Source organism: Haliotis rubra, unplaced genomic scaffold (genome assembly GCF_003918875.1).
Source record: "Haliotis rubra isolate DU_JTF1 unplaced genomic scaffold, ASM391887v1 Scf15, whole genome shotgun sequence".
NCBI classification, from domain to species: Eukaryota; Metazoa; Mollusca; class Gastropoda; order Lepetellida; family Haliotidae; genus Haliotis; species Haliotis rubra.
Genome location: NW_025765447.1, coordinates 1,404,659 through 1,414,630, shown reverse-complemented (window position 1 = coordinate 1,414,630; position 9,972 = coordinate 1,404,659). Strand labels below are relative to the sequence as shown.

At 40.9% G+C, this 9,972-nt stretch overlaps 1 protein-coding gene across 1 annotated transcript; it reads right to left on the bottom strand.

Moving 5' to 3' along the window:
• Positions 1–5,179: 5,179 nt before the first annotated feature.
• On the bottom strand, positions 5,180–8,032 carry LOC124270098. The gene is made up of 2 exons (XM_046705117.1): positions 7,247–8,032; positions 5,180–6,462 (listed from the first exon to the last, which is right to left on the bottom strand). The coding sequence occupies exons 1-2, from the start codon at positions 8,022–8,024 to the stop codon at positions 5,903–5,905; spliced, it is 1,338 nt and encodes a 445-aa protein (XP_046561073.1). The 5' UTR covers positions 8,025–8,032; the 3' UTR covers positions 5,180–5,902.
• Positions 8,033–9,972: the final 1,940 nt, after the last annotated feature.

Below are 9,972 nucleotides of genomic sequence, written 5' to 3'. Positions count from 1 at the left end.
TAATCTACACGAGTGCTTATAGCTTATAGCCATTGTGACCACTGACAACGCCCGATGTATAGACATATCGGACGCCGTGTTAGCGCTATCTATCCCTGTCATTTATTTCAATACAGTACATTTATTGCGAATCATGGTAATATGAGATATCACAAAGTGTATCCTCATTCCTGAGAATCAGTTATATGATCACATCTAATCTTGTTAATACTTAATAGGCGCTCTTGTTCAGCTGTCCCGTCGCCGCGAATAGCTGTAATATTGTTGATGCGGTGTAATATAAGATTTGGTTACTCAGCAGTTGAGTGACGTCAACAAGCACGCTGATATCCTGTGCTAAATGTTGACATCATCATCACTGGGAATACTTCATCCACATATGTAAACTAAGCACATGTTATATTTCTTTCGTTATTTTGAACATTTTCGAAACGAAAGGAATGTTTCAGCAAATCTTACAGTCAGACTTGTAACTTGTTTGAGTGGCATTTTAGAAGTTGAGACGTACAATATGGAACAAGTTTTTATGGCTAACAACTTCTTTATTTCGTGAGTGCGACGTTTCGATACAGATTCTTGAACCGTTGTCAAGCCAGAGTGACTCTTGCTTGACAACGGTACAAGAATCTGTATCGAAAGTCGCACTCACGAAATAAAGAAGTTGTTAGCCATAAAATCTTGTTCCATATAGTCAGACTTGTGTTTGAATATGTAGAGTTACAGACACTTTTTCTTGTGGCGATATACAAGACCCCTTTTCTTCTTCCTTTCAAATCTTTGAGAAGACTGTTACGAAACCAAATAACAACCATCTTACATCAAATTGAATATTATGATTACAGTGTCATTCAATTTCGACTGATCTACAAAAAACTACTACTCACCCCAAGGGGGCGGCGAGGAAGCCAAGTGGTTAAAGCGTTCGATCGTCACGACGAAGATCCGGTTCGATTCCCCACATAGATGAAAGGTTAAAGCCCATTTATGGTGTTCCCTTCGTGATATTGCTGAAATATTGCTGAAAGCGTGGTAAAACCATACTCTATGTAAAAAAATCCCACATGAAAATGTTTCAAGTGAGGACTTCGTGAATATGCTATGAAAAGGTGTTGATGTGAGGGAAACAAGCATTTGATTACCTGGTGTGTGTTATAACCGTATTAAAGACGTAGATACTTCACCATAATGCTGTACATACCATCACTTTGTATCCATTTGCTACTGCAAGGGTCCGTGTTCTTCACTAGGGAACACTATTTAGTGCAGGCCTGTTCACACTGGATTTATCTCAAGCGTAGAATGGATAATGCATGTTTGTATAACTTGAGAATGGTTGAAAAAAATGGTACAATCTGGTTTATTGTTCTTTCTTTTGTACACTGTTCTTGTCAGCAATCCTTCAATTCTTCACAGGATTTGACCGTAAATATCACTCGGACCTGCCAAGATGGAGGAACCTGTCACAAACCCTGAATTGGTAGTGGTTGGTGTGTTGGTATGTTGGATTGGTGGTGGTATGCAGTGAATTACAGCTTCAGTAATGATCTTTGGGTTTGTGGTCTGTTTGTCCCGAACAACGGGTAGATTGAGTGAGGGTTTTACTGCATACGTATATAGTGATGTTGATATTATTGTTTGTATTAAAGAACAAAAATCTTTTATTTTGTTTACTCTTTTAACCATTACATATGAAAGACGAGTGGTTAGTCTTAAGCGGAACACCAAATTCGTTCTTAAAAAACTTGTGGTTAATTAATACCGAGCGATTAAAAGTTGCCAAAAAGTCGCCTGCTTCACTCTCGCCCGCCAACGAAACCACAGACAGGTTACGTAACTCTGTCGCCAGCGAAACGGAAGTGACGTCATGTGAGGAAGGATTTTCAGTTAGTTGTATATAAAGTGTGTAACAAGCTCGTCATTTTGCTGATTTCTTAACGTCAAGAAGACATGCCGAATCGTTGCGTTGTCGTCAATTGCTCCTAGGGGTCGGGTGATGGTGTCACTATGCACTGATTTCCACAGGACCCCGTAGTTTGTGCTGAATGGGTTATGTTTGTGAGTGCGAAGCGAGCGTTGTGGAAGCCTGGAACGATATCATACTTGAGTTCATATGGCTTCACGGAAGTTAAAGAATCAAAACTACTTCCTGGCTGTAGTAAAAGATGTATATGATTGATGACCAAAAAGATTTTCCATGACACAACTGGTAACATCAGGATTTCTGCCTCAGAAGCGAGGTTGTGGTCGAAGTGACAATAATATTGTAAGTAGTGTTATATCGACACCCACCTCGCTTCCACGAGAGAAATTGTTATGTTATAAGCTATGTCATGCAAAATCCTATTGGCCATCAATCAAAAACATATTTTACTACCAGTAGAAAGTAGTTTTGATTTTGTAACTCGGTGAAGAGAAATCTATTCTCAGACTTTCGGATGTTCGCAACAGGGCGCCGCCATTTTTAAAATTCGTGAAGTCACGGGGTAAAGTCTGTTAAAGAATTAATGAGATTATGGTTTGTTTTCATCAAGTTAGAAAACCAAAACGACTTTCTACTCGTAGTTAAATATGTATTTGAATCATGACCAAAAGGATTTTGCATGACACAACTTCAGCCATTTTATAGTTTGCCAATGTGAATCATAATTCGCACACACGCCCTTGTGTATGTTGTCTGTCTCATTACACTTCACAGCGAAAACAATGGTTCTGTTGAATGCTACGACAAATGAATGAAAACAAAATGCAAATATTAAAATTGAAACAGATTAAAGTTATAGGAACAATGTCAGGATATTACCTTGTTCGAGGAATGTATCCATTGATATCCACAAAAACGAGTGATATGCCATTCATCTGCAGCTGTTCCAAGTGGTGTGTCTTTTAACAGTCTAATATGCGAAAAAGTGATACATCGTTTCAGGTTTTTCACTTTGGTGTATAGCCCCTCTGATTGGTTGAAATTTCGTTCGCGGATACCTAGGGTATATGTACGTATTACCTAGATATATCCTTTGTAGTATGGATGAAATGTATATTCGGCCTATTCTAGAATATGCATCTGAGGTATGGGATAATTGCCGTACCTTTATTTGTGATAAACTTGAAATGTTACAACTTGAAGCAGCAAGAATTATAACCGGATTGCCTAAATTCGCCTCAAGATATAGAATATACAATGAAACAGGTTGGTTACCATTGAAAGTTAGACGAACACAAAGGAAACTCTGTACATTCTACAAAATTGTTAACATGCAAGCTCCATCATTACCTGATAGATTTGCTTCCACCTTTTACTGAAACCATTTCCGGATACAACTTGCGTAACAAATCAGATTTGGCTATTCCTAATATACGCACCTCAATTCTCCAAAGGTCATTTATTTATGATTCTGCAAGTTTATGGAAAGCTCTCTCCTCTACAACAAAATGTACAAATTCATTATCATCGTTTAAATCAAAGTTATCTGAAAAAAATGACAAAGTTCCAAAATATTTTCTATTTGGTGAAAGAAAGACAAATATACTCATGCCAATAATGGTTGTCACCCCCTTCAATTTTTTTTATTGGAGAGGGTGTGGGGTTGGGGTGGGGAGGAGGGTGACAACCATTATTGCCATGAGTATATATTACACACAAAGTTAAGGCATTCGTGTAGTTCATAACATGCACATCTTTTTCGTGTTAATTTATCAGAGAGTAAAGCTTGCAATTGTGGTGCTCCAGTGGAAGATGCAAACCATTTCTTTTTAAAATGTCCAAAATTTGTCAGCTGCCGTTTTGATCTGAAGCAAGACTTTGAACTATCAAAAGTTCACTTAGACATTGATACCATTCTTTACGGCAACCCTGCTCTGCCAAATAGTATTACTGAAAATATCTTTAGACATGTGCATAAAACATTGTACGAAGTAAGCGCTTCGATTAATGAATAATATATCTAAATATTATTATGTCCATTCATTACGTCCATGTTTCTGATGGGAGCGGGCGGTAATAAGTTACATAGCTTGTGCCCAATCCCTTTCAACATTGAATACAATATGTTCAAACAAACAAGAGTATATGTGATCTTTAAACCAATAAAGCGGTATAAATAAGGATATTCTGGTGTTTCTTTTCTTTCTAAAATACAGCTAAAACATTCAGTTTTTAATGTTATAGTTGCAATAGTTATATATGTTCTTTGTCGTCAGTGGCGGAAGGGTAGCTTAGTGGTCAAAGCGTTCGCTCGTCACTCAGAATGTGCGGTTCGATTCCCAACATAGGTACAATTTGTGAAGCACCATTTCTGGTGTCCACCACCATAGTATTGCTGGAATATTGCTAAAAGCGGGGTAAAACCCGCTCACTATTTGTCGGCAATCGTTGGTGCGGTCCCAGTACTTCAAGGGGGAAAAGATCCAACCTAATCGTCAATCATTAGTGCTGCCCCAGTACTTAAAAGGGGCAAGGTCCCAGCAATTGTCAATCCTAGGACCGGCCCCAGTACTCAAACGGGGGCTAGATCCAAGCGAATTTAAAAATTAAACGAGACTTACCTGGAAGGTGAAGTTTAATTCTAATTCCATCGTTGTATGGATGTGCGCATGCGCTAAGTAATCAGTCTTCATAGAAGAAATTTGACAATCCTGGGTGCCCCCACCCCTAGTACTTTAAGCGGGACATGGTCCAAGCCATTTGTCAGTGCTGGGACCAGCCCCAGTACTTAAAGGGGAATAGGTCATCGTCAATTGGCAGTCCCCGATTCTGACGAAGGTATATCTGCTTCATATGATCTTCATATGATCTGTGTCATGAACAAACCGGAAATGTTGCCGCGAACAGAAGCAAACAATCAAGCAAAGCCATCTTGCGGAACTCAGCTAATAATCGTAAAGAAACTTTTTCAGAGTGGAGCAATTGCTTAGTGGACAACTCAGTATTCAAGTTTAATTTCTTATTAACATTATAAATATAAATACAACCCATGAATGCTGAAGACAAACTGAGGCTACATCCATACTAGAAGCATACCGTATACATCTGGTTGAGAAAGGAGGGGTGCACAGTTCAATTTCACCCGTTTTCGCGCGAGTTTCAATTGTCATTGTATAAACTTTCAGGACAAGAAAAAGGGGGGCAGTAGAGAGGGGGAGAGAGAGATGCGCACCCCTGCAGCCCCCCACTGGATCCGTGATATGTACCTATTGTTTACCAGCATACACTTGTAACCTGTGGCGCTCAAGTGTCAATATTAAATAATACTAAGATAAAAGGTGTTCTGTGTCTAAATAAGACAAGAAGCGCTCTGTGTCAGTACACAACATAACATACAGGCGCTCTGTGTTAATACAGAATGTGTGGCATTTTATCTACATTTATACACCCTAATGTTTCAAAAATCGATGGTGTGTAGCACATAATTACGACACCAGGTGCCGAGAATAGGTAAACCGCCTATAGATACCGTATAGGTGTGTAACCCTACACTATGTAAACGCCAAGAGCGTCCCGTGATCAACAGTAAGAAACAGTGCAAACACAATTAATGGACTAGACAGTCCGGACTGAACCATTTACTTTCTGTGTTGGTTGAATTAAATAACTCGTTCGGAATATACTGGTAAGTTATAATTTGCCCCATGTTCTATAAAAACAAATTATGTTTTGTTGACTCGCTAAACATAAACATTGTATGTTTCATCTCTCAGAGAAATATAATGTATATTTTGAAGCACTAAACGATAATTCATCTCGTTTCCGACAAAAATACCATCCCCTCTCCTACCCCCACATAAAATGGTCTCATCCATGTACATGTATATATAACATTAGAACACTTTCAGAATGGAAATAACTATGTTACACTTACATATCGTCATACCTTAATAACTGAACACTGAAATAGCAGACGGGCTGCTATAGCCACTCTCCCTTCCGTTGTAGCTCTTCAATGTAGTTCAACAGAAGATTCGCCTTTGCGATGTTAATCCCCATCCCATAGTGCTCAGAATCAAAACTACACATCCCGTCAGTTAAATGATACGTTCTGAGTATCGGGACAGACCAATCTTTAAGAAACGGTTCCATCTCTGTATTAAACCTTTTTGCCTTCTCCCTGCTTTCAGTCAGATGCCACGGAGTCTTCATTAAACCCGGGGCGTGTTGATCCACCCACAGCAGTTTAGGCCATGTCAGGGATCTATTCCTCTTCGCCTTCAGAACGGGGCTAAGGAACCCATCTTTAACTGTGTTGGAATTATGGGCGTCGTGGGTTGCTATTCCCATTACTAGCATCGTCCTCGACGTCTTTAGCTCCCTCAACGTCTCGTCCTTCAGCCGCATGCCTGTCCCGCTGTTGAAATAGTACTTCATGACGACGCGCACATTGCCCCCGCAGCCGACGTAGTTGTAGTTGAGATGATGTCGGCAAGTCTTCTCTGTGAACATGTACCAGCCGGAGCACTTGCCAAGGATATCTGGGAAGCGAAATGATTTTAAATAGGTACTAGAAACTACTTAATAGATTATATGTAATCCCAAATACAACACAAGTTATATTCATATGTGGTACAACATTTTTATATAATGTTGGGAAAATAAGAGATTCTGATGTTTTTATGTAAAACCAGGGAAAATCTACAACATTATATAGTCTCCCTGGTAAAACGCATGTAACTTTTTATTATATTTATGAATATATTTTGGGCCAGTGGCCTATTACTGAATAAATGTCTGTCTGTCTGTCTGTCTGACAACCTCTACGTTCAGTTTAATAAAGGGTCAGCGCCATAAGAGTGATATGTAAACATCTTACTTTGGAAACGCACGTTTCACTGTCATCAGTTTGGAACATAATACGTAAAGGAATGGTTATTTCTTTCTCATATAACGTCATTCGTAAAATTAATGTTTAAGCCGATTTTACACTCATGGACCAACTTTATTTTACATTGTTTGAGGGCAACCACCTAGGTCTTCAGGAGCACGTACACTAGGAAACTCACTCAAGGAATCCAAGTGTATTGTGGACTTCGGTCAGTCAGTCAGGAAGCAGCCATTGCATCGATGCACGGACGTTGAAACAAACTTGGATATTTAAGGAAGGATAGCAATACAGGGATGTACAACTTCGCTGTAATAAGAGAGTTGTTCATCCCTATATTGTTATCCTTCCTTACATGGATATTCCTCTGATCGTGACACAAAGTTTTGTTTTTAGAGCATCAATAACAAACATTCGTTCATTATATATGTACGTACCCGTTTGGACACCCTTGTTGAGAGCACCTGTCTGAGGGTTCCCGCTCAACAGCAGCAGCATCGCTGTGTGGAGATGTCGGATAAAGGAGTCGCCGACAAAGTGAAGGACACTTCCGGCCAATAGTCGACAAGCTTCCTTGGCGGTAAAGGTCTTGTACTTACACTGCGGGTCCGAGGGAACCCACGTGGAGAACTCAGCATGTTTCTCCCGTCGAACGTCAATGCAGTTCGGACACAAACACTCGTGGATGGGTTTCTCCTCACAGTGATTGTCGTAACAGCATGGCGTCTGACCGAGAGGGTTGCACAGAGCTCGGATCCACGGTACATATTTGGGATTTTCGTAAGACACGTTACCACATTTGCCGTCCACGCGCTCGTACTCGGGAGGGAAACGATACCGCGCTTCCGGGTGGGTAAGAAACACAAGAATCGCATTGCTTTCCTTCCTCGTGAGATACGACGTCCGCCATCTTCCCTGGGTCATGTGACCCAGTACATCCGGGCAGTGTGTCGTCTGCGTCGGGTTCAGCTGTGTTCCTTTTATCGGTGGTAGTACCACAGTCCTACCTTTGGAGGTTACAATGATCCTGTGTCTGTGTGTCAGTTGGACTGTGGCTCCTGGCGATAGGGGCCGGCTTTCTGGGGTCGTTACAAACACGTCCATGACGGCCCATCGTTGTTGAGAGAAGGCGGCCATTAAGGACACGATGATGAGGGCCAAACATGCATAGATGACTGACCGTCGATGCCGGACGATGGCTACTGCTAAACCCATCTGCGGTGTTCAGAGGCTCTACTAAAAATCGAAAATGTGTAATCAAGGTTTGCTACTGTTCGCAAATGAGCTTGTTAAAGATATGATTCTCATTGAACAGAATATCAATCTCCATCTTACATCAAGTGAATGGTGTATCAGTATTTGCTTTGATCAAATACATGATTCTCTTGGAATCAAACTAGCGATCTGTACTTACGTACCCCCATCCCCACCCTCCAAACACATGCACACAAACCCACAATCATCCACCCCCGCCCTCACAAAAGGTCCTACCACCCACTCCTACCCCGCATAGATATTTACACACGAGCGATAGACAATTTCAAATTCAATTAAGTGCCATCGTATTTGGAGATGACCTAGTTCTGCATTGACATCACGGTGTGTTCGTCTTCTAAATGAAGTAGATTTTTATTGCATTATGATTATATATACTTACATACAAAAGAAAGTACACACTCGGTGTTTTAGGAGTATTTTTCCAAATGTAAAGTCTGGTTCAAGACATGCTCTGTAATGGTCGATGGGATGGGGTGCCCACAGCACACAGTCGTTTTATCACAGTGTTGCAGCTGATGCAGTGACCCACACTGCTGATGCTGATGGCGGCACTGTGAGCATCCGGTTGCGCAGATGAGGAATGCGCAGGTGATGGTCATTTTGCGGAGTAATCACTCTCATCTTTCCATTTCTGGGACTGTCAGATGTTTAAGCAGTCTGGATGAGGCGTCTCATTGGTCTGATGATGGCCTGCCATGTACGACCGAGCGTTCTGGCAATATGGCTATCGGAGACCCCCATCTGCGACATTCCAATAGCTCGTCCAATGTGTGCCTTTAACAGGTAGGCCACTTACACTCTCAATCGATTGTGTATTTATAGTGCTGACGCATAACATACACGTGTGATTCAACAAAATCATGATTTTCATGATATTCCACTGACAGCCTTGTGCACAATGTGTGAAGCCCATTTCTGGTGTCCCCCGCCGCGATATTGCTGGAATATTGCTAAAACCGACGTAAAACTAACTCACTCACTCACAGTGTTGTGAAGGATACTTGAGGTGTTGCCTTGTAAGTCACCATTAAAACTCTTTTGAAAATGTCCACTATTTTCTTTTGAAATAACCCCCAAACACCACGTGTGTACTTTCGTGTGTGCGTCAGTTTATTAAATACAGATATTGATACCGTGTTCCTATTTCACAGCTTGTCATACAAAAGAAATAGATAGTGGACAACTGTTTCATATCACAATCATATTAATTATGATCCTTTGAAAGATATATATCAATATATACCATACCATTATAATAATACATCTCTGCAACAAGCAGAGCTTGTGGGACGATTTCGACTTTACCACAAGCTGGTATATGTGAATCCTTGTGAGATAGTGATACCAGGTGTTCAAGCATAGGTTAACGTATCCTGCGCCCATGGTGGCACCCGTCAGAAACACATGCAAAGGCAAGGCAAGTGGAATTACATGCTGCAAGTCAAAATTGGGAATTGCATCCTGATAGCTAGTAGCGGCCATAATGTGTGTATAAAATCGTCAGCAAAGAGGGTTTATTATTTGTTTTCTCGGGCGAATGAATGAATTAATGCATCTGAAAGCACCACCCCAACTGCTTTCCCCGTCCTCGGTGAAATAAATTAATGTGTCTCCACTAGTTGCCAATGTGTCTTCATTGGTGGCTATTGTGCCTCCTATGGTGCAAATGTATCTCGACTGGTGGCTAATGTGTCTCATATGGTGGCTTATGTATCTCGACTGGTGGCTAATGTGTCTCCTATTGTGGCTAATGTATCTCGACTGGAAGGTAATATGTCTTCACTGGTGACTAATGTATCTCGACTGGAAGGTAATATGTCTTCACTGGTGACTAATGTGTCTCCTTTTGTGGCTAATGTGTCTTCACTGGTGGCTAATGTGTCTC

What these genes read in the sequence shown, in the direction of transcription:
- LOC124270098 (XM_046705117.1), bottom strand. Translation starts at nt 8,024, where the DNA reads ATGGGTTTAGCAGTAGCCATCGTCCGGCATCGACGGTCAGTCATCTAT. An exon ending in CAACAAGGGTGTCCAAACGG is followed by an intron (nt 6,463 to 7,246) that starts GTACGTACATAT and finishes TTCGCTTCCCAG; the next exon opens with ATATCCTTGGCAAGTGCTCC.